The following is a 27,853-nucleotide window of genomic DNA, read 5'->3' as shown; positions in this document are numbered from 1 at the left end:
AGACAAGAGTCCAGAACCATCTTGAGAAATCCTGGACCGAACACGGCACATGTCATCGGCCAATCATCCCAGCGTAGGTCGCCTGCAGAAAAGGGGAAATGACCAATGGAATTACGTAACTATAAGGCAAAGACGTGGTCTGCTTCGCGGCTTGGGTAAAACATATAAGCGGCTTTTCTTCGTCCATGTGTCAGGGCTGGGGGCAGCCGGGTTAGTATCACGAAGGGGTTACTGGGTTTGTTTTCGGCGGGTAATTATTTATTAAAATCCTGTCTCTGTCCTTTCATGTATCCCTGTCTTCTTTATCTCCTCGGAGGATCACGAGAGTCTTGTCATCTGGAATATCCGCATCGGCCGGGGAGGAATGGTTGATGAAAGAGAGATCGCCAAAACCACACTTCAACTGTTGGCGGAAGCCGGAGAGACCAAACTTCAAGAGCAAGAACAGCCCACGATGCCTTCAGCGACCCTAACATCGACTCGTCGGCTCGGCTCCGGAGGGATCCTCAGACCAGCGCCCCAGATCCCGGAACCGAAACGACCCTCACAACACATCACTTCCAAGACCTCACCGAGTGAAAGAGGACATGTGCCAGATAGCAGGTCAGCGGACCGCCAGGGCTCATCCGATGAAGCCCGGGGGCGGCACAAAAACATCACAGACGAAGAGTACGCGGCGCGACAATATGCGATGCTGAGTGGTCTCCACAGTCAGAGTCCGAGTCTGCCGACACCGATACCGACATTAACACCAGCGGCGGCTGCGACGGAAACGATAAAGAGACTGGGCCCCTTGCCCATACGAAGAGCTTGGAGAAGCCGGCCCGAAGCGGCGGCATCATCATCATCGCCCGACGTCTCCCACGCGCCCGTCCTGGAGGCCATCATGCTCCACGAACGAGGAGAGGCGCAGAGCCCGGACCGGCAGTGCTCCAAGTGCCGCAAAGGGGAAGGGATCTCGCCCGAGTGCGTCAAGATCCCCGGCATCCACAACGGAGCATGCAGCAACTGCCTCATGGCGCGGGCCTCTCTGGGTCCGGGTCCAGGGATGACGACGGCATCACCGGCACGGCCGGTATCAACCCGGAGCTACTCGGCCGAACGGCGGTCCATCTCGGCGGCCATCTCCCCGTCAGTGCCGAAAGAGGACCTCATCGCCGTCTGGAACCTCATCGCGGGCGTCATGGCGACGCAACCGCACGGGTGCCTCGTCGAGGACGACGCGTCGGAGCCGTCGCCGCCGCCGCCCGGCAAGAGGATCGAGGACGCCGCGCGCCTGGTGGCCAGGTCGGCGGACGAGTGGGGGCATATCGTCAAGGAGGACGAGTCGGGACCGGCGAAGACGCCCGCGGAGAGGGTCAGGCTCGCCAGGCAGGCCGGTCGGATCCGCGAGACGGCCCTGCAGATCGCGGACTGCGCGCGAGACTGGGGCGAGAAGCTGGAGAGGAAGCGGTCATTCTCGCAGCTGGGGAAGTAATCCGCGGTTACACAGTACGCAACCATGAGAACGGGGCCGCGTATTGAACGATGTTAGGAGAGGGGTGTTATTGATGAATCGATGGTAATACGAAGTATACGCTTTGCCCGCTGGGGGCAAGATCCATGCCACAAGTAAAACCTTGAAATATTCTTTCAAGGTATTAAACCGCACTGATCCCCATTGTATCTCATCCTAGTGGCCCTTCTTCCCACAAAGTGAGTGCACATACATTCAAACGAGGGAACGGTCCAGTGAACACACGAAGCTGCAAAACCGTTCCTCTCGTCATGATGTCAGTCAAGGCCCAGCCAACATGGCCAAGCACAGCGGACCGAGGGACACGTCGACTGAGATTCACGCTCTCGAGGCCTCCAATTAGGTCATGCAAAATCAGATCCAGTACCGGCTTCCCCGCGTTGGCCGAGGAAAGTTGGCCGAGGAGTGAGGGGGAACCGAACTGTGAATATGGGGCGCCGCCACGTCAGACGCATCCCCCGGACCCGGATGCGGCCCCCCCGGCCGACCCCGGTCCGTTGAAACCCCCAGTGACCCCCAACAAGTCTTTGGTTTGCCTCCCCACGGAAATCACATGGACAAGGAGAGGGGGAGAGGAGGGGGGGTACATGGGATGGGGGGTCATTGACTTATGTCCCGGCCTTACTGACTTGTCCGCCGCCCCGCTGCCCCGAACATCGGGGGCCTTGGAATTGCAAGTCGCGCCCTTTGCCCCTTGGCATGAACCGAGTTATACTAGCGTTAACCGATATGATCGGGGAGTGGACCCGTGTCTCCTATGTCGTCTTGCTGTCCGTCCGTTTGAGTCTGCGCCCTTGACCACTATTGAACGGAATAGTGTACAAATACCTCGAATGACGAGGTGCATTAGTCGCCACACAAGCTGGTTTCGATACGAAGTAACAAACCTTGCCAACGACTCTCAATCAAGCAGGAAGACAAAGGAGCAATCCACACCACCTCCACGATGACTACAGACCAGCAGGTTGATGTCCTGTTGTACGGACTCGGGGCGTAGGTTGTCTCTACCAGATGGGCTAACTGCAACGACATCTGTTGTTAACGTGAGCATAACCAGGATCGGGTCGTTCTATGCGTTCATTCTGAGCAGAGTCCCCCGCGTGAGGTTGACGGTCGTCGCGCGGTCAAACTACGACGCCGTCAAGAAGAACGGAATCATCATCACCAGCGAAAATCACGGCGACCATACTGTCCGGCCATTCAAAGGTAAGAGTTGATGCGTCTTCTCACCACGCCCAGCCCAGAATACCATGCCCCCCCCCCCCCCCCCCCCCAGTGCAGACAAAGTCTGACCCCTCCCATTCCCCTAGTCGTGAAAACCGCGGCCGAGGCAGACGCCAAGTTCGATTTCATCGTCTGCGCCCACAAAGCCATCACCCAGGATGCCGTCCCGGCGCAGATCGCCCCAGCGGTGGACGAGCACAGATCGACAATCGTCATCATCCAGAACGGCGTCGGCAACGAGGTGCCCTTCCGCACGGCGTTCCCCCACGCGACAATCATCTCCTGTGTGGTGAGTGTGACCTTTGGTCCCCAGGAACCCAGGTCGTATGAGCGAGTGAGTGAGTGAGTGAGTGACCAACTGACTGACTGACTTGACCGGCCAGACCTGGACCGGAGCTGCCCAGCCGCAGCCGGGACATATTAAGCATACAAAGTCCGAGGATATGCAGATCGGCCTGTACCCCAACGAGGCAGACCCATCGGCAGAGAGACATCGCCTGGACAGCTTCGCCTCCTTGTTGACCGAGGGCAACACCGTCTTTCAGGTCGTGCCCGACATCCAGATCCAGCGGTGGGAAAAGGTGGTGTGGAACGCCGCCTGGAACTCCCTCACGACGCTGACGCTCCTCGACACCCACTCCTGGCTCGGCTCGTCCCCGGACGCGACGCCCATGACCCGGCGCCTCATGGGCGAGGTCGTCGACGTCGCCCGCGCCTGCGGCGTGGCCCTCGACCACGGCCTCGTCGACACGCTCATTGACAAGATCCTGGCGATGCACCCTATCGGCAGCAGCATGCAGAACGACTTCAAGGCTGGGCGGCCGATGGAGGTCGACATCATCCTCGGGTATCCGTATCGGCAGGCCAAAGAGCTGGGGATTGCCACGCCGACGCTGGACACCATCTATGTCATCTTGACTGGGACAAACTTGCGGCTGCTGAGGGAGTCCGGGAAGTAATTACTATTAGCGAGTCAGTCACTCCAGTCTTGTCGAGGATGACATGGCAAAAAGAAACATGTCCCGATACAGTAAACACACGTACACCACCACGAATGTGATACTGCCGCGGTGTGAAGCTCATGATCTCAGCCTCTACGTGGGGGGTAATATACACAACATTTCCAGAGATCACCCATCCCTTGTGCAAAGCAAACCCAGGCCCCATGTGCACCGAGGCTTGTCCAAATTGGAGCTTGTGATGTCAAATCTCATGCACGGCTAGTCATGCAACACGTTCACCGCACGCGGACTTCTTCCCTTTCCCCAGGTTTCCCGTCCCCACAACCCGGCCGTCGTCTGAGGGGGAAAACCTGTTAGAACGATTAGCGCAAGGGAGGAAAGGCGGGCAGACCCCATGGGGATCATCCACATCTCAACCTCCCCGAGGCTGTCGGATGTCCATCATTGGACAGCGGTGATATGGGGTATGGGGTTGATGCGGATCGTACGGTGTTTATTTGACAATGACGGGCCTGGCTCCTGTTCGAGTTTTCCCGAGTATCTCAGCGGTCAGGGGGGCGGTCACTAGGGGTGGTGTTGATGGTCACCAATGCCCGCCCAATGTAACGGTCCAGCTGTATAAGTATGGCAGAGATCGTCGTATGTTGCATATATTGGTTTGTTTTTAAGGCAAGGAGACGCCTGCCTTTGAATTTCTCTCTTTCTTAAGTCTTTGTCTGCTTCGCGGAAAACCGAAACACCCGAAGACACGAGCCAGAACCGTCAGCCATGGACAATACCGCGTCCAAGACCGGAGACGGCGTGTCCCAACACGAACACCGTACCGAGGATGTCGAGCAGCTGAAGCATCAAGGCCAGAACACGGCCAGGGGCGCCGACCGGGCGGCGAACCTGATCGGGGACCAACAGATCGAGCTCACGGAAGAAGATGTAAGTCCCACGGCCTTTGCCCAATGAACCAACCAACCCACAGAGACATCAGGGGACACTCGACTAACAACCAAACGCACCCGCCAGAACAAACGCATCCGCCGCAAGACGGACAAGCGCATCCTATCGATCCTCGTCTGGGTCTACTTCCTCCAGATCCTCGACAAGTCCGTCCTCGGCTACGGCGCCATCTTCGGCCTCCGCGAGGACTGCAACCTCACGGGCGACCAGTACTCCATGGTCAGCTCCGTCGCCGCCATCGCCCAGCTCGCCTGGCAGCCCTTCTCCTCCTGGCTCATCGTCAAGGTGCCGCACCGCCTGCTCATGCCGTGCCTCGTCCTCGGCTGGGGCATTGCCCAGGTCTGCATGGCCGCCTGTCACAACTACGCCGGCCTGCTCGCCACCCGCTTCCTCCTGGGCCTCTTCGAGGCCGGCTGCCTGCCGCTCTTCTCCGTCATCACCTCGCAGTGGTACCGCCGCGCCGAGCAGCCCATGCGCGTCGCCTGCTGGTACGGCACCAACGGCCTGGCCACCATGTTCGCCGCCGCCGTGTCGTACGGCCTGGGCCAGATCAACGGCGCCATCCACTCGTGGCAGATCCTCTTCATCTTCGTCGGCCTCATCACCGTCCTCTCGGCGCCCCTGGTCTACGCCGTCCTCGACGACGACATCCCCTCGGCCCGCTTCCTCACCGAGCACGAGAAGCTGCAGGCCATCGAGCGCCTCCGCGCCAACCAGACCGGCACCGGCAGCCGCGACTTCAAGTGGAGTCAGGTCTGGGAGGCCCTGTACGAGCCCAAGAGTTGGCTCTTCATCGGCATGGCCGTGTGCCTCAACGTCACCGCCGCCGTGACCAACACCTTTGGGCCCATTGTCATCTCCGGCTTCGGCTTCGACAGCGAGAGGAGCTCGCTGCTCAACATCCCCTTCGGCTTCGTCCAGCTCATTGTCATCTTCCCGGCCTCCTACCTCGCCCACCGCTTCCGCATCAAGTCGGCCTTCCTCGCCGCCATCCTGGCCCCCGTGCTGGCCGGCGCCGTGATGCTCTACGTCCTCGGTCGGGACAACGTGCCCCCGCTGCTGGCGGCGTACTACATGCTCGCCTTCCTCTTCGGCGGGAACCCGCTCATCGTGTCGTGGATGATCTCCAACATCGCCGGCACCACCAAGAAGTCCGTCATCATGTCGCTGTACAACGCCGGCTCGTCCGCCGGCAACATCATCGGCCCGCTGCTCTTCAACTCCAAGGACGCGCCCGAGTACAAGCCCGGCCTGACCAAGGTCATGGGCATCACCTGCGCGCTGCTCGCCATCATTGGCCTGCAGGTCATCAACCTGGTCGTCTCCAACAAGATGCAGGAGCGCAAGAGGGTGGCCAACGGCAAGCCGAGGAAGATCCAGGATCTGAGCATGGAGCATCGCTACACCTCCGCGCAGAACGATGGCTCGGGTGCTCACTTGGGAGAGAACGCGTTCCTGGACATGACAGACAGCCAGAACGACGAGTTTGTGTACGTATACTGAGTAAAGCCAGTTGTATGTAGACGTAATGTTATGATGAACAAGGAATGTTTTTGTTTCCACTTGTGACTAGAAGGAGTTTTGTTGCTTCTCAGACCGGCAATTATTCTGAAGCTGGGGTGCAGGCTCGTCGAGCTTTTCTAAAGTCTTTTGAAAAATGATGATAATCAACGACACCATCTTGCGCATAAGACTTATAGGAAAACATAAAGTTTCCGTTACATGTTGTGTTACTCTGGTGAACTCATGGCTTCATCCAAGGTCCCGTGCTTATCATTACCACATTGGCATCGTCCGGTCTATCCAGGTGATAAGCATCTCAGTCGTATAGGGTAAGCCGGTAATAGTTCCGTACAGTTGCCCCACGTCTATATAGTGATAGAATCTGAGCTTCCAGAGCTGACTAACTGGTTGCGCACATGTGATGCGGAACGGATACGAGGCGTTTGCTGAGATTCACTGGTTTGTTCTTTCTGGCACCAGTGAATACATGTTTTAGTGAAGGAGGTTGAGCTCCTATAAATTGTTGCTTATATATAGTGTATCTGACAGCTGGATGACTGTATATTTAGAAGAGAACCATTCTCAAGGACCAAGAGACACCATCAACTCTCCGTCACCACTTTCCCCCCTCTTGTCCTTCCAATCACACAAGAATGTCGCCGTCTCCGCGCTTATCCTTCGTTCAGGAGCGTGCTATCAGGATCCAGACAGCAGCACCTTCTGAGTGGTTGTTGTCATTGAGGTGACAGTGTACTAGGGATAGAACGCCACGAGGCCGTATTGGAGACGATCTAGAAGCATCGGAACGAGCTCGCTGATGGTGGGTGAAGACGCATTAGTCAGTTTCAAGGTTACATCAACATTTGTCGCCTATCCTCTTTTATTCTGCCACCACTACCGGTGACGTTCAAGGGCACCAACGGAGGGAGTAAGGGGTTTCATGTATGTCCGACTTACCGCGGTCGTTGAAGCCGCGCTCGCCCAAGTTGGAGATGCCGGGGTTGACGATGTTGGGGAGAGAGGCACCGGAGCAGCCATTGTTCCTGGTTGGAGTTAACCAACGTGTCAGTTGGTTTGCACTCTTTTCGCTGCCGGTTGCGCAGGTCTCTTGTGCGCGGTTTGTGCAGGGTCGACTTACTCATAGAGGGTGCACGAAGTCCCGGCGTCCGGGCCGAGCGAGCTGACAACGTCGTTCCAGCCATTGATGAGGTTGTCTAGTCCGAGTAAGATCAGGTTAGCGTTTGTCATTCCTTCGATACACCCCCGGAAGCACTTCTTTCAAGTAGATGGGAATGTGAGTCTGAGTATCGCAGTCCCACTCCCCTCGGTCCCCGGGCGCCGATCAAACAAACAGTCTGTGCAAAAATCTATAAAGGGTAAAGAGCACTCACAGCAAACACCGGTGCTAACCTCCACGTTCTGGCAGCTACCGCCAAAGTTGATGTTTTGACAGATGTACAAGTGCGTGATGGCCTGGAGCGAGCCTTCGAGGGGACCGCCGACGGCGACGGCGGCCGGCGAGGCCTCGGCGCGAGGGACAACACCAGCGAGCGCGGCGCCAGCTCCGACGATGACTGCAATGAGGTACTGCATTTTGATAAGTGTTGTTATGGCTTGGAGAAGAGGCTGTGAGATGGATCAAAAAAGATGATGAAGCTGTTGGAAGGTGATCTGAAAGAGCTGGAAGACGGTGTGGTTGCTGATGAGGACAAGAGTTTCGAGGGAAGTAGGCAAGACTGGAGGGGGTTTATATACCTCGAAGACCGTCTTTGGATACCGTCTTGGAGGTAAAGTCTCTCATCTCTTTGCGGAACACACGATGAGGAGAGCCACTTCTCTTCCGTGCTCTTCGGCATCCACCGTCGACGCAGGTTGGAACATCATTGCTGACTTGCATCGTATGGCCCCGTCAGCATCCATTCTCGACACATAGTATAAGACAATCGGATGTGCCAATGCTGAGTGGCACCGTCTGGCACACACCCTACTCAACGGCTCGATTTCCCTTCTCGAAGCAGACTGCGACATGAATGATGACTTGCATCTGGTATGTAGCCTATGTCGCACACAGCCGGTGTTGTTGATCATGGAGGTTTGCCACAAGGCAGCAATATCGACTGAGCGCATGAGACTCTTCGGTGTTTCGGTAAGACCTGCCACCGCTTCCAATGATGAATCCTGGTTTTCTGTGCACATCACAGGAAACCAGGCTTGCAGTCTTGACAGCAGGAATTGTGCTTTGAAACTTATGTCCAAGTTTAGGCTCTCTCAACCATCCAAAACATAGGTACTGCCATCTCCAAAGGTTCAAGTTTCTGGAGTGAGCATGCGCGATGGAAGCTCGCTCCGGAGGCCCGCACACTAGACCCTTTGGTGTTGTAGTGAATACTACTTCCGAACTGACCACCTGAATGCTGCAGATTATCAAGACGAAGTTGGCCTTGATGGGCGGGTCTTACTAACGCCCAAAAGTGTATATGTAGAGAGCGCCACAGTGTAACCCTAATCTCAACGTGAACCGCCAATCATCTCTGAGCTCTCGTACAGTCTTATTCGATCCATGTCTGCATAGATTCTAGATCCAGTAACTGGGCGTCATGTGGACTTACACCCAGCACGGCATAACAGAAGGAAAATGTTGCGATTTGGAGGTGGGTCTGTCAATCTGCAGGTTTTATCGAAGCCCGCAGATAGTATTGGAAGCGGGGGGGGGGGGGGGGGGGGGGGGGGGGAGGTTGAGAAACCCGGAAATGGCTATATTGAGCTGGTTACCGTCTGGCCAACTTACTCTGTGCCACCTGTCGCGGCCGTCTTCTTCAAGATTGATTTATAATTGTAACCAGGCTGTGTGTAGCCTGTTCGAGGCAAATTTTTGAGGAATAGCCTGATGCCGCGCATCCACGTGCTCTGATGTCAGATTTGTATTGACTCTCCGTGATTGAAATTAGGAGACAATGACGGTACCCTCACAATCGAAGAGGGCCACACTGCCCGGAGCTCCATGGATGGTCTGCGGGTTTTATTGTCGTCTACTGGCTGGCAGAGTTGGAGCGACGGAGTTCCATGGTGATCGTGGTGAGGAGGCGTCCGCTGCTGACGCACATTAGAACCAAACGTATAATCCGAGTGCACTCATCAGAGGGAGAGATTCTTATGGACAGTCTGTCCCGAGGCAACTCTGCTCTTGAACGAAGACCAATTCGCCGATCAAGTCATCATTTTGGGCGTCAGAACATATATGGACGTCATTGAGACTTGTACAATTAGCTAGTTCGTTTCTTAATTATACATTACGAAGCTTGCTTAGCTATGATTACATTTGCGAGGAAAGAGAATACTTGCTCTTTAAAAGATTTTTGATTTTGTTCAAGAGAGCCCTTCACTGCTCAAGTGGCTGAACAATTATGAGCCCAACGGAAGTCGTACGCACATTTACACCTGCTGAGCCTTGTATGACAACATGGGGTTGGCAACGTCCAACTCCGTTCTCTCACTCGACTTGGCGTCTTGAATCCAACCCCTCTCAAGTCGGCGGCCTTCTGGAGCTGGTTAGAAACGAATTGATAATGGGATGACGTGATCAACTCTGAACCCCGCTTGATTTCGCTCGCGTCTTCGCGGTCACATTAAGCCCGACTGTTGCCGCATTATTAAGCCGCGGACCCCGACAAACCCCGATTGTCGGCCAACATATATCATCATTCTGTTGGCCAACACCCTCCACTACACAGCAAGGCAAGACTCAGTCATCTCAAGAAAAACGGAAACATACCACCAGAATGGCGCGAATCTTCATCACAGGATCATCCGACGGCCTCGGCGCAGTCGCCGCCCGGACGCTGCTCAAGAGAGGCCACCAGGTCGTCCTCCACGCACGCAACGCTCAGCGCGCCGAGGACGCAAAGGCGGCCGTCCCCGGCGCCGAGGGCGTCCTCGTCGGCGACCTCTCCCGGTTCGACGAGACCAAGAAGCTCGCCGAGGAGGCCAACAAGCTGGGCACATTCGACGTCGTCATCCACAACGCGGGCCTCTACCGCGGCCCTTACCGCAAGACGGACCTGGGCCTCCCGAGCCTGACGGCCGTCAACGTCTTCGCGCCGTACCTGCTGACGGCCCTCATCAACAAGCCCAAGAGAGTCGTCTACATCTCGTCGGGCCTGCACCGGAACGGCGACACCAGCTTCGCCGACCCGACATGGCGCGAGCGCGGCGAGGCGGGCTTTAACCAGGACCAGGCGTACTGCGACTCCAAGCTGCTCATCACGACCTTTGCCAACGCCGTCGCCCGCCTGTGGCCGGACGTCAAGAGCAACTCGGTCGACCCGGGCTGGGTGCCGACCAAGATGGGCGGGCAGAGCGCGACGGGGCTGGCGGACGACGGCGTCGCGACCTACGTCTTGCTGGCCGAGGGAACGGGGGCGGGAGACGTCACCGGCAAGTACTTCAAGCCGCCGGGCCAGGAGGACAGCCCTGTTCCGATCACGGAGGATAAGGAGAGGCAGGATCAGCTCGTGAAGTTGCTGGAGCAGGAGACTGGTGTCAAGCTGCCTTCGACATAACCAGAGCCGGTACTTTATATACAGTCAATGGGAAATTAAAAATATCTTGAGTCGAGCGTTACGACCTAGGGGAGACAGTTAGACTTTCCAGGACCGTTGGAGGTTCGCAGCTCGTGCGAGCAAAGGGCTTCATTCTTGAGTGTTTTAGTGGCACAAATTTGAATGCTAGCCAGCAGTACAGATACTCAAGCTACTTTCTCGTGTCTCCCAGTTGATCAAAACGTCCTGTAGGCCTTTGTCTCAGTGATAGCAAGAGACACACGTTGGGGCCCCAGGGCCCCAAAGCGCTGCTGGCGATTGCCTGGACCAAGGCCTCGAATTTACAGCCGAGGGACCAAAACCCTTTATTTCTTGGGTGACTAACAAGCAAACCAAAAAGCCACCGTTGCCTTTGAGGTAGTTGGGGGCATCTCTCATGTTGGCTCCCTAATAATGCGAGCTACGTCCAAGGGTTCAGGGACGCCTATAAACAAAGACAGCCGACGCCAACCGGACCCACATCAACCCCGGCCTCCAGGCCCGATGTCGGGGCCGGTGCCGCGTACCAGCTCCGAGGCCGTAGAGTCGGGATTGTACAGATACAGACGATGAAATGCGTGACAAAGATCCATGCTGTAAAGGTTGCATAAGAATGCAGGCTTGTAATACCTCCGAGGAGAGGGCTAACCATGTATCACCAATGACGACGATGCGTGCGGCCCGGTACTTGTCTCCCAGCTCTTAGTGAGCCACCGAACCACTTAGCTTATGGACTAGCTAGTGGCGCAGAGTGAGCCGGTGCTACGCGAGCTTACTGAAGTTCCTCTGTTGCCTTCTGTGTGGCGGGCAGAGAACAAGGGGGGAAGGGTGGAAGGGTGGAGGGCATTGTGGATTGATACCCCCCCATGGGCACCTCGCCCGCCTGCCGATGCCGTCCCGTCTTGGCGATTCGACGTGATGTCACAGTTTTAAAAAAAAACGAGGTACACGTCCCCATGGGGTTTTCTATCCGTTGAGGTCCAGCGTTCGTCTCATACGGCTTCGATGGGTCATGGTTTCAACGATCAGCTGGGGATCCTGACAGGAAACGGGCCAAGAGAAAGGAAACAGGCGGCGGGACTTCGGTTTATTTCCGAGTCTACGTCAAAGTTTGTCACGTCTTGTGCATGTTCCAGAGCCGAATCAAGCTCGCCCTTGGTGTGAGCTTCTCTGGAGGGAGGAGACCTGCTGACTGAATGACAGTCTGTGACAGCCACACTTACTCACTTACACTTCCGCGCTATCTCCATGGACTCGGCAATTCCCCCAACCTTCCCCAGAATGGATAGCTGCGTCGTTCACGCAGGGGCCCGTCCCTCGTCGGTCGTCGGGCCTACATCATTAATGGTGGTTTTGACTCATGTAATGCCCCCCCCGGCTCGTGATGGAAGTGACCGCGGGGAGCACACCGTTCCTCGTTGATCGGGGCCATGGCTTGATATAAGACTGTTCCCCTTGCCAGACGGAGATCTGTGCCTCGACCATCGTGTTCAACCTGCAGTTGTTGTTTTTTTGACTAAACTGCGTTCGCCGACCTCGCAAACTGCCCATCATGGACAGTCCTCACGACAAAACTCACATAGACCCCGAACACAGCCCTCGCGCCGAGCATCATGGAGACCAAGAGCCGTGGCACGGCATGTCCGCCGGCCAGTATCTTGGGACGCGCTTCACCACACTGAAGCCGCCTATGCTGAGCGCTCCCAACCCGCTGAAGCTCGTGGTGATGATCAACAGACGCCAGTGGGCCTTCTTCGCAGTCGCTTTCGCTGCTTGGGTACGTTGCCGAACCCCTCCCGTCCGGCTGTCCTGATATCGGGGCGATAACGAGTAGTACTGACAGACAACCTGGACCCCAGACATGGGACGCCTTCGACTTCTTCACCGTCTCGCTTACCATCACGGAGCTCTCCGAGACGTTCAACAAGTCCAAGACCGACATCACTTGGGGCATAACGCTCGTCCTCATGTTCCGATCGGTCGGCTCCGTCATCTTCGGCATCGCAGCAGATCGATACGGCAGAAAGTGGCCATTTATCGTGAACAACCTCCTCTTCATCGTCCTCGAGCTGGTAAGAGAAATCACTCACCCATTTTCTTTCCCCCTCGTCCTCAGCACCTATTGGTCTCGAACGGCACGTCTGTGCCGAGCCTGAGCTACGCCAGACAAGCTTTCCCCTCCCCCCTCTCTTCCCGGCTTGGCCGTGCCGTTGGGGAATCCCTGTAGTCCCTCACGACCACCAAGCCTCCCTCCCCCTCTCCACTACTCCTCTAGTCATCTTCTAGTTCATTGCTAGTTAGTACAGTAACACGAATGACATCAGCGAGTTCCGCTGTGTGTTGCGTCGTTGGAGACGAAAGCTGATACGTAGTGAACGTCCCTAGGGAACCGGCTTCTGTCAGACGTATGACCAATTCCTCGCATGCCGCGCTCTCTTCGGCATCGCCATGGGCGGTTTGTACGGCAATGCAGCAGCAACAGCCCTTGAAGACCTCCCCTCCGAGACACGCGGCATGATGTCCGGTGTCCTACAGCAAGGTGTAAGTCTTGAAACATTGACACCGCGAAACCCCTGCCACCAGTCCCGCACCCTCCCGACCCCCCCTTTCCCTCGCAATACTGACATTTGGCCGATCAGTACGCCTTCGGATACCTGCTGGCCGCGGCCTTTGCCCGAGGCCTCGTCAACACCACCCCGCACGGCTGGCGCCCTCTCTTCTGGTTCGGCGCCGGTCCGCCCGTGCTGTTCATCCTCTTTCGCCTGATGCTGCCCGAGACGGACACCTTCAACGAGCACAAGCGCATCCGCGAAGCCGCCGGGCGGCAGGCCACAGCGGCGGCCGGCGGAAGCGTCACGTCGACCTTCCTCAAGGAGGGCAAGGTGGCCGTGCGCAAGCATTGGCTGTTGCTGGTCTACCTCGTCCTCCTCATGGCCGGCTTCAACTTCATGTCGCACGGCAGCCAGGACCTGTACCCGACCATGCTGACGAACCAGTTCTCCTTCGACGCGGACCAGGTCACCGTCACCCAGGTCGTTGCGAACCTCGGCGCCATGCTCGGCGGCACCACCGTCGGCTACTGCAGCCAGATCTTTGGCCGGCGCTTCAGCATCCTCATCTGCTGCGTCGTCGGCGGCGCCCTGCTCTACCCGTACACCTTCGTCACGACCGAGGCCGTCATGGCGGCCGCCTTCTTCGAGCAGTTCTGCGTCCAGGGCGCCTGGGGCGTCATCCCCATCCACCTGATGGAGCTCAGCCCGGGGGCCTTCCGCACCTTCGTCGTCGGCACCTCGTACCAGCTCGGCAACCTCGTCTCGTCGGCCAGCTCGACCATCGAGGCTCGCCTCGGCGAGCAATTCCCGCTGCCGCCGCGGGGCGGCACGAAGCGCTTCGACTACGGCAGGGTCATTTGCATCTTCATGGGCTGCGTGTTCGCGTACGTCATCCTCCTGACGTTCGTCGGGCCCGAGCATCTGCGGCGCAGCTTCGACGTGGCCGATGACTCGGACATGCGCGAGGTCGCCGGGGACGAGACGATGGAGGACGAGCTCCACCACCGCGAGGCGAGGGTTGGGCACGGGGTGCACAGCGACGAGGAGATGGGGCACCAGGAGAAGTCGGCTACGCACCGAGAGTGAAATCGAGGCAGCGATGACGGCTCTGTACTTGTGGGTGCTGCTACCAGGAAGACGAGTGGTGAACGCAAATTGCAGCATAGTCAGTCAGCTTGGCTAGTGGAGGTCGTGGCTAGAGCCCTAATATTGTAACAAGCCAAGAACGGATAATTATTGCTTCCATCTTCTAGACCGTTCATAATTTGGAGCTTTCGCAGTGCTTGTTCGGGGTAGGATCATGTGTACACCATTATTGACCCAGGTCTCCGGCTTCGCCTGATACTCAAGTCCGGCCCGGTTTTGTGGGACAAACCCGGCCTTCTCCGGGGAAAGCTCCGGGAGGAACTCTGCGATCGCCGAGGGGAAAGCCTTCATGCAAACTCAACGCTACCAACCCCAAAGTCGCCAAGTCGAGTCTTCTTCTTGTCCATATCCTGCAGTCCGTCGAGACGGATTCTTCCACTATTCCCGGAAAAGGACTCGGCCGATGCACCCAATTCCCTCGCCCTCAAGCCAAGGCGCCTTGGACGGATGCGCATGGCGAACACGAGGTGAATGATAGCACGATATGCAGGAACCTGCAGCCTGCAGGCAGTGAGGTTGCATCCGATAACTATCCTGGAAGTAGATGCAGACTCGTGAGGATAGCAAGGCCACGGCTGGCCACGCCAGACCTTCAGACCTCCCGTGACCTAACCCTGTAATTACTGAACCAGCAATGGTGCGATGTTGCGCAATAGCCCGAGAGCACCAGTCCTTATCATCCTAAGCCCATCCAACACGAGTTTTTGGCCTGAGAGCGACCGTTGACCACGCCCTGACGATCCAGGGGTGGGATCTTGGCAAGATATCTTGGGTCACATTGAGCAAGACGGAGCGGTTAACCCCTCAGTTCTGCTATGCACCTACGGTCTATCTCTACGACTTTGGTCCTTGCAAGAGATCTTGACTCAAGGGTCATTCCAGACATCGCCACTCGGTCTCGTTCACTCACTTTTGTATCATCTGTGCAAGAGCGCGCAAAAAGCGCAACTATTCACCGTGGATCATTCACCACCAACTCGGCGAGACGCGCCGAGAGGGCGAAGTTGTCGGTTGTTTCCAGGCATTCTCCGCTTCCGCCCTACCCCGGCACCCTTGCTGTCCCAAGAAGGAAGCTCATTTCAACAAGAATGGCGATATCGCCAGGTTCCACGAACGTGCCCGTATCGGCAATGTGACGGCAACCCCAGGTTCCGGTGGTATGTAGGATGCGCTATCGCCATCACTGTGGTGGTTAATTTGGACATTTAAAGGCAACCCAGGAGCATGTTCCCTTTCGACCTTGGATGAAGCTTCTGACAGCGAGACCTCATCTTTACCGATCGGCCCTCAAGATGCAGCTTCTCGGCATCGCAGGTCTTCTTGCGCTCCCCGTCCTCGGAGGGGCGCACACATTCGTCACACGACAGGCTCAGGAGACTCCCGACGAGACCAACAACGCCACCGTCCCCGTTGCCAAGAGCTACATCATCGAGTACACATCGGTAAGAAGCACTCGGAACCCTCGATACAGTCATCCAAAAGTAAACATGCTGAAGCGATTTTGTTATCCAGGGCTCTGCCAAAGCCCGTCGCGATGTCGCACTGGCCGCCGACATCAAGGTCGTCAAGACCTTTGAGAGCGATGTCTTCTCGGGCGCGAGCATCGAGACTGATACCCACAACATCGACAGCCTGCAGAGCCTGGCCGGTGTCGCTCGCGTCTGGCAAAACACCCGCGTCGCCTTGTCTCCCGTCGAGGGTCTCCAGGCAATCGAGGAGGCTGCGGCGGGGGACTACACCGCGCACAACACCACCGGTGTCAGCAAGCTTCATGACAAGGGTATTTTCGGCCAGGGTGTAAAGGTCGGCGTCGTGGACTCCGGGACGTGGTACAAACATCCGGCAGTACGTCGTTTTCCCTCCGTAAGCAAAAATGTCAAAGTGAACGTCCTGACGGCCGAACGATTCTAGCTTGGAGGCGGTTTTGGCGAGGGCTTCAAAGTTGCCGGCGGATATGACTTTGTTGGCAACGGCAGTGAGTATTCCTGTATTTGGCCGTGCTGGCCTTGAGTTTGACAGTCACGCGCAGTCTGGCCCTACGAGGACAAGTCCCCGGATGACGATCCAGAAGACCAGCTGGGTCATGGTATGGGCACCATCATCTCACGCTCCTATCAACTGCTAATCAGTGGAAAGGAACTCATGTTGCTGGTATCATTGCAGGGAAGAATGACTTGTAAGCACAACAACAAACTCGGAGTCTTCGGATCAACTAGCTTTTCTGACATGAGAACTTGCACAGCTGGAGCGGAGTGGCTCCCGAAGCCTCGATTTACTCCTACAAGGTCTTTGCTCAGCTCGTGAGTTACGCAATCATATATATCCTACTACTATGCCCAGAAAGTCTGACTTGGACTCAGGATGCGACGGATGACGCTACTCTTATCGAGGCTTTCCTCAGAGCCTACACCGATGGTGTTAGTATACACTTACTCTACTATAAAATCCGTCACCTGCTAATTCGCAAAACAGGTTGACATCATCACAGCCAGCATCGGCGGACCCAGCGGATGGTCTTCCAACGCCTGGGCCGAAGTTGCATCTCGTCTGGTCGACGAAGGCGTCATTGTCACCATTGCAAACGGTAACTCAGGAGCTGCTGGAGCGTTCTTCGGGAGCAGCGGTTCCTCGGGCAAAAACGTTCTCGCCGTTGCTTCGGTCGAGACGGAGAAGTTCCCTGCGTCGCCCTTTGAGCTGACATCCACCCTGAACGGAGAGAGCAAGACAGTCAAGGTATGAGCGGACTTGGTCCCGGTTTGACATCCCGCCGCTGAACAACACATCACAGGCCGGCTATCTGCCGTCAACGTACTACTTCTCGTCCGACATCACCGACTGGCCCGTGGTTCCCTTGAACTTCGACACTACCGCACCTGCAGACGGCTGCGAGCCGTACCCCAACGGCACACGCCGACTTGAGGGGGTCATACCCTTGGTTCGCCGAGGAACCTGCACGTTCGCCACCAAGCAGGCGAATCTTGTCGCTCTCGGCGCCGAGTACATCCTCTTCTACAACAACGACGGCCCTCTCATCACTCCAGGAACAACCGACGACGTTGGTCTCATCGCCATCATCACCGCTGCCGCGGGCGAGGCCATCATCGAAACTGTCAAGGCTGGCGGTAACGTCACTGCGGACTTCTCGCTCAACCCCGAACAGGTGGTCGGACTGGAGTATCCCGCTGGTGGACGGCCCAACACGTTTACTTCCTGGGGGGCGTCCAACGATCTGGATATCAAGCCCGACATTGCAGCGCCTGGTGGTCAGGCAAGTACAAGGAGCCTCCCCTTCTGCGTCTCACGTTATCTAACAGAGTTCCAGATCTTCAGCACATACCTCGACAACACTTATGCTCTCCTTTCGGGCACCTCCATGGCCACGCCATATGTCGCGGGTGTCGCGGCTCTCTACATCAGCGCTCACGGCGGACGTTCCGTGCATGGTAAGCACTGCTTTCGCAGCTCCAAATCCACGTGTTACTAAAGTCGTCCAGGCAAGGGTTTCGCCAAGGCACTTCACCAAAAGATCATCGCCAGCGGGACCTCGCTCCCCTGGTCTGACGGCACGGCCACCGACTATGGGTTCTCCGCCTCAGTGGCCCAAGTCGGGAATGGCCTCGTCAACGCGTTCAAGGTCGTTAACTACACCACCGACCTCGCGTTCAACAAGATTGCCCTCAACGACACCCACTACTTCAGCCGCTACCACGACGTGACCGTGACTAACAAGGGCGCAAACGACGTGAGCTACAAGTTCTCGTACGAGGCCGCCGCCGGCGTCGAGATCCTCGGCTGGTTCCCCTTTGTCGAGCCCTGGGGGGGAGAGAAGAGACTCAAGAGCTTCACCGAGTTGACGCCCAAAAGTCTACCGGTGCAGGTGTCTGTTCCGCGAGATTTTACCCTGAAGCCTGGCGAGAGCAAGACCGTGAGGTAAGGCAGTGCCTTGAGAGCCCCCCCGGACCCGAGGCGAACCTACTAACACCGACAGCGTCAACTTCCCCAATCCCGATAGCCTGGGATGGAACTCGTCTGCTTTGCCAATTTACAGCGGAAAAGTCATTGTTTCGGGCAACAACGGCGAGCAGCTCTCTGTCCCTTATCTAGGCAAGCTCTTGACTCCTTGTTATTGAGAAGATCACCGTGACTAACCTTGGTGAAAAGGACTCGGGGCGAATCTGAAAGCTGAGATCAGCCCCATCTACCGCCCAAGCTACCCTTTCACCACTCAGAGAGACTAGTAAGTTTTCCATTGTCAGTGAGTGGTGTTCTTCAATCTGACTTTATCCAAGCGTCTACTCGTTCAACTTGGACCGTTTCGGGCCCCAGGACTTCCCTATCATCTATTCCAAGCTCATTTGGGGAACCAAAGAGGTTCGATGGGATGTAAGCATGAACCCCCTATCCTTTGCCTTCATACTTACGAAACATGATGCTGACGTGTTCCCTCATGCAGATCTACGAGGCCGGCTGGACTGAGAGGCGATGGGAGTATCCCCCGGTCCCCGGCCGGAACGGATACATCGGCCCCGCGACCAGCCACGTCGTTGCGGGCAGCGTTTCGTACTTCGACCCCAACGTCTACGACCCGGACGACACCTGGACCTACCCCAAGATCGATCTGTACCGCAACGCCCAGACCCAGGCCTCGTACCACGAGTTCTGGTGGTTCGGCAAGCTGGGCAACGGGAGCCAGATTGAGCTCGGAAACTACACGTGAGTAGAACGATGTTTTATAACCGGAACCAGGCAAGTTGCTGACAACGCGTGTGGGATAGCATGCGTTTTGCCACGCTCAAACCTTTTGGAAACCCCAAAGCTGCCGACAACTGGGATGTCTTCCAGACGCCCCAGATTCAAGTCACTGGCAAGTACGAAAGACGAGGATAAGTGAGTTGATGGATTGGCCGGACTCGTTGGCTTTATATACATGTTAGACGTTTTTCGGTCTGCCCAGTCATCACTATGACATAGCCAACCACCCCCTTGAATAATCAATTGTCAGTGCGTGAACAGACCGAAAGACGTTGAGACCTTATGTACTCACACATCATCCACCCTATTCCGTCGTCCGCTTCTTGTACTCGTCCTCCGTGACGGCCTCGTGCCACGTAGTCTCCCCGATGCCGACGACAAAGTGCGTCATGATGCTCCCGTCGTCGGCGCCGTGCCAGTGCGTCGTGCCCGGGGCCGCCCAGACCGTGTCGCCGGCCCTGATCCGGCGGGCCTCGCCGCCCCTGTCGCAGACCCATCCGGTGCCGGACAGCACGCGGATCATCTGGCCGCCGGCGTGCGTGTGCCAGTGGGTTCGGGCGCACGGAGTGAAGGTGACGTTGGCGATGGCGGCGTGGTCGTCGCGGTTGATGAGCTCCATGTAGACGTCGCCCGTGAAGGTGGCCGTCGGCTTGGCGACGGCAGAGGTCGCCGGCGGGATCACCTTTGACTCTGGCATGGTTGGTTCTCGGTGGGATTGTTTTGGGGTTTCTGTGCGTTGGAGAGGAGATGAGAAGTGAGGGCTGTAAACTTGAAGCTGGAAGATGAGTTGTGTTGTACCCTACCCTTGACTCGGTAGCGGGCACGGCGTGGTAATTATAATCACGCCATTGCATCCCCGCAATGTCATGGATGAGGCGTGTGTGGGACCGGAAGACGATAGATGATGCGGCTTTATCGAGCAGATTGATGTCAAGTCGGCTTTGATCTCGGCTAACACAGCTATTTCGGCGAACGTGTTTGTCAGGCTAGACAAGCAACAACCGGGCATTTGCAGTGGATAGGATATCGTCAGACTGCGACGGAATTAGCATGCTGACATCTCATTGATAACTCCGTGGTTTATCTCCGGTGACGTACATGGCTATTGGCTTCAGATGAAGGAACGTCAGACATCAGTTTCTATGCTAATTGCAACCTTACCTGTCGGATAGAAAAGGATAGTTATACACCTCAGAGATTGAAAACGAAAAGCGACTGGCACGAGTGGACTGGTTTGCGGAACTAGGTAAAGATACACTCAGGCTGCTTCTCGCTATCGTCAATGTCCTCTAAAACAAAAAAGATCGAGTCAGGTCTGCTCCACCATGTCCTTTCGGTTCATGTAGAAGTTGGTGATGACAACCTCCTCGGCAGCCTTCATGTCAATGCCCTCTCCTTTCTCGTTGAGCCTCTTCCGGCTCTCAAGTAGCTCCTTGGCAATATCTTTCCATGTGATTTCCTTCCCAACGAGGCCGAGATCGATTGCCCCCGGGACTTCATGAGCAACAGACACAGGCCTCAACTTCCCGTCCTCCTTCCTGATGACGCCGCCGACAATGACGGTCTCCACGTCGCGCTCGCTCGAATGCAAGACAATGGCGGCGACGGGGTCCTCCTCGGCTGCGGGAAGCATCGAGGGGCTGCTGGTGTCGAATATCACAAGATCCGCCTTGGCGCCCACGCGGATCTGGCCGACCTCGCCGGCCATGCCGATCGCTCGAGCACCGCCGGTGGTCGCGAGGTTGAAGACCTGCTCGGCCGAGGGACCGACGTGGCGGCTCCATTTGCCCTGCCTGCCCAGGTTCTCGTAGCGTTCCGTGCGGGCGTGCTGCAGGCCGAGACGCATCTGGCTCGGCATGAAACTGCTGCCCCAGGAGTGGCAGTCCACGCCCAGGCTCGACTGCGCTACGAACTCGGGGCGAAGGCAGACGGGAGGCGCGCCCATCTGGAGCTCCGTGTTGGGGGTCGAGGAGATGTGAGCGTCGTGCTTCGCGAACAGCCCCGCGTCGCCATCCCTGGGGGAGGTTGCGTGGGAGACTAGGATGTCGGGCCCGAGAAGGCCATGGCCGTCGAGGAGCTGAGCCACGCTGGGACCGTTGCCGTAAGCCAGGCCCCCGCCGCCGTGGGAGGTGATGACCTTGGCCTTGGCGGCACGAAGCTCCGAGTACAGCTTCTTCATCTCGTCGGGCGACTGGTACACATTGTCCACCACGAAGCCGAGCTGGACCCTCCCATCTCCGTATGGGCCTTTCGACGCGAGCGACTTCCAGGGTAGGAGAACATCTGGGGAGGTGTAGTCATCCTGCCATGTGAGCGGACTCCAGCTGGACACTACTCTGGGGACGCAATAGCAGTACACAGCTCGAAGGCCAGAGGCGACGAGAGCTTGAATCATTGTCGGCGCTGGTTAGGTCAGTAAGTACCTCGAGCACAACTTCTGCTGGAATGGAATTGTCCTGCTCACGGTACTCGGGGCCAATGTTCAGGCTGGAGTGGTCCACAACCGTGGTGGTGCCACCGTCGATCGCCTCCAGTGCACCACCCAGCTCTCCCCAGAAGGCGTCGTCGGCGGAGTAAAGCCCGCCAGCAAGATTGCCAGTCGGGAGGTACTCGAGAAGGGTGTGGTTGGCGTGACGACCCTTGAGAGCGGTCTGCCAGACGTGGTGGTGGGTGCTTATGAAACCGGGCGAGATCACCTTGCCTTCGCAGTCGAATACCTTGACATGGTCACCGCTGACCTCGATGTCGTCGCTGATTTGGACAATCCTATCACCCTCCACCAGCAGATCCGACCGCACAGTGTTAACATTTCCGTCCTTGTCGTGGATGAGAAGCACTCCCTTCTTGAGCAGAATCCTTGAAGTCGACAAAGTCATGATGTGGATATGATGGAGTGTTGTTGCAGGGAAGGTCGGGGCTTTAGATCCAAACGCGATATATGAGACTTTGGGGTAATTATTATATAATCCAATTCGAGTTGCTGAATAATTTATGATTGTTTCTTGGCTTGCTTGTCCAACTGTAAAGTCCGGTATTCCACGTGGCCAAGATCGCTGTCCGAACTTCCCCGCGTTGATCCTGGTTCCTCGCGCTAATCGTTCGGAAATGTAAAGGCGAGAAGCGAAGGGAGTCTGCCCCGGACATCTCGGCATCCGAGCTGGGATGACGTCGCACGTGGATTTTTGGATCACGGCTTATGAAATTTTTCACGATTGCTGTAATAGCAGATATAAAGCTGGAAGTACGAAGACCAATGTTAGAACCACACCTAAGCTGGGTTTTCCAGGTGGGAAGCCGGCGGACATGCACTCCATTCGTATTAATCATAAGTTGGAAACAATTTGACACAAGTCATCTCCAACAACCGATTCAATACTACAGCACGGAGTAGATAATAGGCCACTGCAGTAAGGAACGGCACTTACTGTACGCACATCTAGAAGGAACCAGCCAGTAAACGAGCTCGTTACGTCCTCTGTGTTTTAAGTGTTTTACTGTTAATCCAGTTCGACGAGACAAAAGCTCTAGATTAAAAGTCTTCATTACAACGTTCGAATACGCACTGACTCGATTACATGATTAACACCGTACTTTATCAATCAAAAAAGGGGCATCCGTATGCTGTAAGCAAACGATGCATATGAATGTGTCTTACTATAGCTAACATGTCTGCGGTTGCAGACTTTCAACCATCTCAATCATCGCTAATATCATGGACCTAACCTCAAATAGCTCTTTTGATTCAACAAACTCAATACACTCAGAAGCAACAGTTGCTTCATCATTCAACTCCATGCCACCTTCAGAGTCAAAGTCGTACGAACAGGACCTCGAGATGGAACCAATCTTTGCGCAAGCCTTAAATAGCATCCCAAGTAATAACGGAAATCCCACAAAGGAAGGTGCACCAGTCGTCTGGCTCAACGGATACCCTGGGACCGGCAAGCTCACCGTCGCCACCGCGGTTCTTGGCATTATTGGAACGGATCGAGCTTTCCTGGTTGACAATCACTAGCTCATCGACCAAGTAAAGATCTCGCGCCGAAACCCTCGATACTGGGACGCAAGGAAGACCGAGAGACGGCTGGTTTTCGAGAAATACGTACTCTCCAATAGCCACAAGGACAGGATCGTCATATTTACCGATTTCCAGACCGAAACGAACAACGGGGCCGGTACGTCCATCGAGTATCTCCAAGCAGCGCGGCAGGCCCGCCGCCCCTTTCTGCCCGTCTCGCTCACCTGCCAGGAAGACGAGAACATACGCCGAGCGACGAATCCCGCTCGGTGCGTCACCGAGTCGGGCCGGGTCCTGAACAAGCTGACGGACGGGTCTTCGTTGAGACGGCTCCGGAGACTGGACTTGTTCGACTTTGACGACCTCGTCCACTACGAGGACACGAAGATGGATGGGTTGATCATCGATGTCCTGATACATCCGCCGATATGGCATCGAGAAAGATTGTGGAGCAGTTGGGCGCACTTTTCTCAGAGTTGGCTTTGCTTTAATTTAGAAACATGCATAACCTCGCCTGTTGATAACTAATACATTACTTCAATTCGAAAACGCGGCGCGCTGTGTCTTATCGCAATCCAGATTACAACTTAATCTGCTATAGAAGTCAACTCTCGTAAGACAGAGTTAAGCAAGGCAGGCAGGCACCGTGGAGCAATTTTGAATGTCAGCGTATGGCTTGGGCGAAAGCTGGCAGAAGTTTGCCAGAAGTACAGCCGATGGTTTACATCATGTATCGTGATGGGTGCAGACGCCCTATATAAGCCGGATTTGCTGCACTGCAATTGTGGTTACACTTTTGCGCCATTCATCACATCATGATAGTCAAGCCAAGAAAGCACTACAAGCTCACGAACTTACCATCTATTATTAATCAATGTACATGTTACAATCTATCGACTAGACTGTCGTGGCACAACGTTAGACAAGCCTAGGTCTTTGGCTAGTTCAACGTCTTACTTCGTGCTGGACCACTTAGACCCTACTCACCCACACCTCTTTCACCAAGTATTTTCAATTGTCAACCTAGATGACAAACAATTTCAATTTCAGCATGTGACTAATGATCTCTCGTGGGCTTGGTTGCCCAAGACAATGTCTTGGTTCATGATGGAGATTATACAAGTGGATACCAACATCGCTACCAGGTTTCCTCGTATGAGGTGTTCTGATAATGTGAGATCAGTTCATGGCAAACCAGCTAATGAGTCAAAAATCACGGGTCCCTGTCCTTTTCACCGGGAAAAAGGGGGTGAGAGGGGAGGCAAGGGGGAAAACCAACAACCAACAGCCAACAACTCATTCATCCGGAGGGCAGCCTGGAGACTAATCCCAACTCGTCCTTGTCGCCTACAGCCAACCCCGTTTTGCTCGACAGATCCACCAACAGCTGCCTAATTCCCCCAACAGCAATGTTTGTCTCACGAATGAATAAAAGCACGCAGTGCGTGTCTGCGTTCTTCTTAGCCCTTGCCTCCCAGGCCTCACGGAGACCACAATCCCTTTCGACCAAGTCATTCATCATCTATCATTCACAATCTTCACGAACAATCTACAACAACATGGCTCCGTCGTGGTCTTCGCCACCTCGGTATTCTCGGATCCGACTCGTCCACACCGAAGACTTTGAAGCAGCCTACCCGGTCCTCGCTTCCTACGCAGTCGACCCGGAGCTTGCATTGACGGTTAAAGAGCTGGCGATTGACACAGATCGCTGGCCCACGAAGCGTTCCTGCCACTGTGGCTTATGTGGCGGCCATGTGATCTGTAGCATACACGAGCCCGCAAAACCCGTTGACACACGCGCCCACAGCCTTCTTGAAAACCGCATCCGCAACCTCGGCCTGAGCCCGGAAGGGACCGAGGACATGATTGCGGCTATGGCCTGGAAGATGAGGCTGCTCCTCGGACTGAAGCCTGACAAAGCTGACGGCGTCAAGAAGCTCGCTACCGACTACGCTTCTGCCGTTGCTGTTCTTCTGCTGTCCTTTTGCAGAAACATCACCCATCTCTACTATGGAGAAATCTCGGGATGGTGTTACAAGCCCGTCGAAGAGATCCTCTACAAATCCAACTATGGCCTGATTTCGCAAGAGCACCGTGTTCTCCAGAACCTAGAAAGCGCCCAGAGGCTCTGCGTGTCCGAGGCGGACGACGAAAGACACTACTACAGGACTGAGTACCTAGATATGATGAGGTTGTTTCACCGACTTCCCAAGTTCTCCAGACTCATTCTGGACGGAACCGGAGAGTACCAGGCATACCGTCTAACTTTCCCACCAGGGAGCGGTTCCGCCCCAATCAAGACCATTGAGATGAGACACACAGATATCGACGGCTCGATGTTGGCCTCTCTACTCCGAATCACTCGAGGTCTCGAGAATTTCACCATCTCCATTGGCGGGCTGTGGTCAACCGACGGAGGGTCACCCATGATAGGACTCAGAAACGTCTCTAGGGCCCTCTTGACCCACAAGGCCACCCTCAAGAGCCTGGATCTCGACATCGAGCATGCAATCGGCAGTGCGGCATTCTACTTTGAAGATGAGGATGAGGATGAGGAAGAGTCGGAAGACCTGGAGAGCGAACGGGACGAATGGTTCCTTCTGGACGCGGCCGTGAGCTCGGGTCCGCTGGACCCCGAGGACATGCCCCTCGATCGGGATTACGGCAGGACAATCGGCTCACTCCACGACTTCCCTGCGCTGACGCGACTGAGCATCAACATTCAAGCGCTCATTGGCGTCGGTAATCCGTTCGGCGTGCGACCGCATGCTCCCTACAAACTCGTGGAACAACCGCCGTTCAGGCTCATTGACGCGCTGCCGCCCAACTTGGAGTTCTTGTGTCTCTATGGATATGTAAAGGGTTTCAACGATGCAGTCGATGACCACGTCAGGGAGTTGATGGAGCGTAGAGGGGAAAGGCTGCCGAACCTCAAGGAAGTCGTCGGCGTCGACAAGGAGGTTGTGGGAGAGGGCTCCAGGTACGAGGTTAGCCCGCGCGAGGGTGGGCTATGGACCATGTCCAGACCTGAGACGGGATGGGTTGAAATTGAGCAGTGAGCTGGGAGGTTAATGGTTTCTTTCACTGGTTAGATCTGCCAAAAGTAGATGTTTCCATAGTCTCTCTCTCTTTCGGGCGAACCACCTTTACTGGAGTTCAGACGCTTGTATTATAAGAATTCAATACCCATTAGGGTTCTTCACTTTCCCCGCTCTTTTGATATGCTTCCCACCAAGAAGAGCCTTCGGCCCCTTGGACTCTGTTTGGAACGAGATAGAGCAGAAGTGGCTGGGGAAACCCTGTCGTTTAATGAGGTCGACGCCTTGGCAATGCTCGCCATACGAAACTTAGTAAGCCCAATGTGCTGGGAACACATTCCTTCGAACTGATTACTGGTGGAGCCTGAGCAAGTAAATTACGACAAGGGCCCGATGTCGCTGTAACCATCTTATCAATCTGTCAACTTTAATCTCGCCATTTTTTCCTCGCTGTGAAGAGTGTCCTCCAAGGAAGCGAGAGCTCGTCCGTCACCTGTCTCAATCTCGGTGGTTCCAGTGCTCTTTCATGCCTCTCACTCACTGTTGATCGACATCATCCTTGGACGGTTGTAAACGAATCGAAGCGACAACAAGAGCGTCCGTCTCAGAAAACCCCACAATGGATACCACGCCGTCAAAGCCTCTCAGCAATACCACCACGATGGACTTTGGCATCAAGCCCGCAACGGCCGACGACATGGCTGAGATTGCAGAGCTCACCAACAAAGCCCGCGCCGAGATGTTCCCCCACCTGGGCCCGGAATGGCGCGCCAAAAGGGCCGAGACCGATGCGGCCATCTTCGAGAAGACGTTCTTCGACCACCCGCAAGGGGCGTACCTGATCGCCCGCTCGGCCGGCAAGCTGATCGCGACCATCGGGTACCAGCACTACGACCACCGGTTCCTGGGGCTCGACCTGCGGGCCGGAGATGATGTCGTCGAGGTCGTCAGGCTGTACGTCGACCCGGACTGGCGCCGCGGCGGGCTGGCTTCGAAGCTGGTCGCCGCCCTGGTGCACTCGGCGAGAGAGGCTGGCATGAAGCAGCTGTACCTGCACACGCACCCCTTTCTGCCTGGCGCAATCAAGTTCTGGGAGCGACAGGGGTTTACTCTCCTGCGGGTGGATGTGGATGACCCGGTGTGGCAGACGACGCATATGAGTCGAAGTCTGGAGGAGTAGTAGAACAGAATGTTCAGCGACGGAGGCGAGGTTTTTGGCGGGTGAAGCGCAGTCTGCTATCAATCTGCGGGGTTGTTTTCTTATTATTTTTTATTGTATGTATTATGTGTATAGATGGATTGGTAATCGAGGTCGCATGTAGGAAGAACTGTGTTGACTACTTTAGTTGTACTGCTTCACATGAGGATCTCGTGGTCTACAATGTGGATAAGGTGGTGTTAAACTAGAGTGAAAGGCTATACACAGTAGCGCATGGCGTGTAGTTTGAACTTGGAACGAAATTACGCATCAAAAGGACACTGGTCGTTCTCCTGCCAGTGAGTGTCTAGTTGTTTTACGTCCACAGGTTTTGATCGTAAAGGCTGCAGTGTGAATAGAGAAAAGGTCAAGTGTTTGAATCAGTGATGAGAGGCTGTACACGCTCATTGTCA

At 55.7% G+C, this 27,853-nt stretch overlaps 12 protein-coding genes across 12 annotated transcripts; 9 read left to right on the top strand and 3 right to left on the bottom strand.

Moving 5' to 3' along the window:
- Positions 1-206: 206 nt before the first annotated feature.
- CDEST_05704 (uncharacterized protein) lies at positions 207-1,697 on the top strand. Its single transcript, XM_062921863.1, has one exon. It carries the CDS (start codon positions 365-367, stop codon positions 1,475-1,477), a length of 1,113 nt encoding a protein of 370 aa, XP_062777914.1. The 5' UTR covers positions 207-364; the 3' UTR covers positions 1,478-1,697.
- Positions 1,698-2,318: 621 nt separating this feature from the next.
- Positions 2,319-3,876, top strand: CDEST_05703 (Putative ketopantoate reductase ApbA/PanE, 6-phosphogluconate dehydrogenase-like domain superfamily). Its single transcript, XM_062921862.1, has 4 exons — positions 2,319-2,509; positions 2,574-2,722; positions 2,827-3,029; positions 3,124-3,876. The coding sequence occupies exons 1-4, from the start codon at positions 2,463-2,465 to the stop codon at positions 3,697-3,699; spliced, it is 975 nt and encodes a 324-aa protein (XP_062777913.1). The 5' UTR covers positions 2,319-2,462; the 3' UTR covers positions 3,700-3,876.
- Positions 3,877-4,382: 506 nt separating this feature from the next.
- Positions 4,383-6,343, top strand: CDEST_05702 (Putative major facilitator superfamily, MFS transporter superfamily). Its single transcript, XM_062921861.1, has 2 exons — positions 4,383-4,632; positions 4,720-6,343. Exons 1-2 carry the CDS (start codon positions 4,471-4,473, stop codon positions 6,154-6,156), a joined length of 1,599 nt encoding a protein of 532 aa, XP_062777912.1. The 5' UTR covers positions 4,383-4,470; the 3' UTR covers positions 6,157-6,343.
- Positions 6,344-6,684: 341 nt separating this feature from the next.
- CDEST_05701 (Putative gamma-crystallin) lies at positions 6,685-7,749 on the bottom strand (the record flags this gene model as incomplete). Its single annotated transcript, XM_062921860.1, has 4 exons — positions 6,685-6,970; positions 7,114-7,199; positions 7,295-7,370; positions 7,548-7,749. 4 exons carry the CDS (start codon positions 7,747-7,749, stop codon positions 6,948-6,950), a joined length of 387 nt encoding a protein of 128 aa, XP_062777911.1. The 3' UTR covers positions 6,685-6,947.
- Positions 7,750-9,841: 2,092 nt separating this feature from the next.
- Positions 9,842-11,117, top strand: CDEST_05700 (Putative short-chain dehydrogenase/reductase SDR, NAD(P)-binding domain superfamily). The gene has a single exon (XM_062921859.1). The coding sequence runs from the start codon at positions 9,936-9,938 to the stop codon at positions 10,713-10,715; it is 780 nt and encodes a 259-aa protein (XP_062777910.1). The 5' UTR covers positions 9,842-9,935; the 3' UTR covers positions 10,716-11,117.
- Positions 11,118-12,154: 1,037 nt separating this feature from the next.
- On the top strand, positions 12,155-14,579 carry CDEST_05699 (Putative major facilitator, sugar transporter, major facilitator superfamily). The gene is made up of 4 exons (XM_062921858.1): positions 12,155-12,510; positions 12,593-12,805; positions 13,119-13,274; positions 13,373-14,579. The coding sequence occupies exons 1-4, from the start codon at positions 12,286-12,288 to the stop codon at positions 14,369-14,371; spliced, it is 1,593 nt and encodes a 530-aa protein (XP_062777909.1). The 5' UTR covers positions 12,155-12,285; the 3' UTR covers positions 14,372-14,579.
- Positions 14,580-15,723: 1,144 nt separating this feature from the next.
- CDEST_05698 (Putative peptidase S8/S53 domain, immunoglobulin-like, peptidase S8, subtilisin, His-active) lies at positions 15,724-19,318 on the top strand (the record flags this gene model as incomplete). The annotated part of the gene is made up of 16 exons (XM_062921857.1): positions 15,724-15,873; positions 15,944-16,276; positions 16,343-16,406; positions 16,461-16,517; positions 16,568-16,607; positions 16,674-16,731; positions 16,792-16,848; positions 16,904-17,164; positions 17,220-17,699; positions 17,754-17,874; positions 17,926-18,361; positions 18,420-18,535; positions 18,593-18,668; positions 18,721-18,814; positions 18,885-19,144; positions 19,207-19,318. 16 exons carry the CDS (start codon positions 15,724-15,726, stop codon positions 19,316-19,318), a joined length of 2,715 nt encoding a protein of 904 aa, XP_062777908.1.
- Positions 19,319-19,321: 3 nt separating this feature from the next.
- On the bottom strand, positions 19,322-20,167 carry CDEST_05697 (Putative rmlC-like cupin domain superfamily, rmlC-like jelly roll protein). The gene is made up of 2 exons (XM_062921856.1): positions 19,476-20,167; positions 19,322-19,413 (listed from the first exon to the last, which is right to left on the bottom strand). Exon 1 carries the CDS (start codon positions 19,878-19,880, stop codon positions 19,488-19,490), a length of 393 nt encoding a protein of 130 aa, XP_062777907.1. The 5' UTR covers positions 19,881-20,167; the 3' UTR covers positions 19,322-19,413; positions 19,476-19,487.
- Positions 20,168-20,400: 233 nt separating this feature from the next.
- On the bottom strand, positions 20,401-22,791 carry CDEST_05696 (Putative metal-dependent hydrolase, composite domain superfamily). Its single transcript, XM_062921855.1, has 2 exons — positions 21,648-22,791; positions 20,401-21,586 (listed from the first exon to the last, which is right to left on the bottom strand). The coding sequence occupies exons 1-2, from the start codon at positions 22,333-22,335 to the stop codon at positions 20,493-20,495; spliced, it is 1,782 nt and encodes a 593-aa protein (XP_062777906.1). The 5' UTR covers positions 22,336-22,791; the 3' UTR covers positions 20,401-20,492.
- Positions 22,792-22,976: 185 nt separating this feature from the next.
- On the top strand, positions 22,977-23,829 carry CDEST_05695 (Putative P-loop containing nucleoside triphosphate hydrolase; the record flags this gene model as incomplete). Its single annotated transcript, XM_062921854.1, has 3 exons — positions 22,977-23,147; positions 23,199-23,609; positions 23,824-23,829. 3 exons carry the CDS (start codon positions 22,977-22,979, stop codon positions 23,827-23,829), a joined length of 588 nt encoding a protein of 195 aa, XP_062777905.1.
- A 781-nt stretch (positions 23,830-24,610) lies between these two features.
- On the top strand, positions 24,611-26,315 carry CDEST_05694 (uncharacterized protein; the record flags this gene model as incomplete). The annotated part of the gene is made up of 1 exon (XM_062921853.1): positions 24,611-26,315. One exon carries the CDS (start codon positions 24,611-24,613, stop codon positions 26,261-26,263), a length of 1,653 nt encoding a protein of 550 aa, XP_062777904.1. The 3' UTR covers positions 26,264-26,315.
- Positions 26,316-26,631: 316 nt separating this feature from the next.
- Positions 26,632-27,712, top strand: CDEST_05693 (Putative GNAT domain, acyl-CoA N-acyltransferase). The gene has a single exon (XM_062921852.1). It carries the CDS (start codon positions 26,862-26,864, stop codon positions 27,420-27,422), a length of 561 nt encoding a protein of 186 aa, XP_062777903.1. The 5' UTR covers positions 26,632-26,861; the 3' UTR covers positions 27,423-27,712.
- The last annotated feature ends 141 nt before the right edge of the window (positions 27,713-27,853 follow it).

Source organism: Colletotrichum destructivum, chromosome 3 (assembly GCF_034447905.1).
Source record: "Colletotrichum destructivum chromosome 3, complete sequence".
Lineage (NCBI taxonomy): Eukaryota > Fungi > Ascomycota > Sordariomycetes > Glomerellales > Glomerellaceae > Colletotrichum > Colletotrichum destructivum.
The sequence above is the reverse complement of the archived record's forward strand: the minus strand, read 5'-3'. Positions and strand labels throughout refer to the sequence as shown.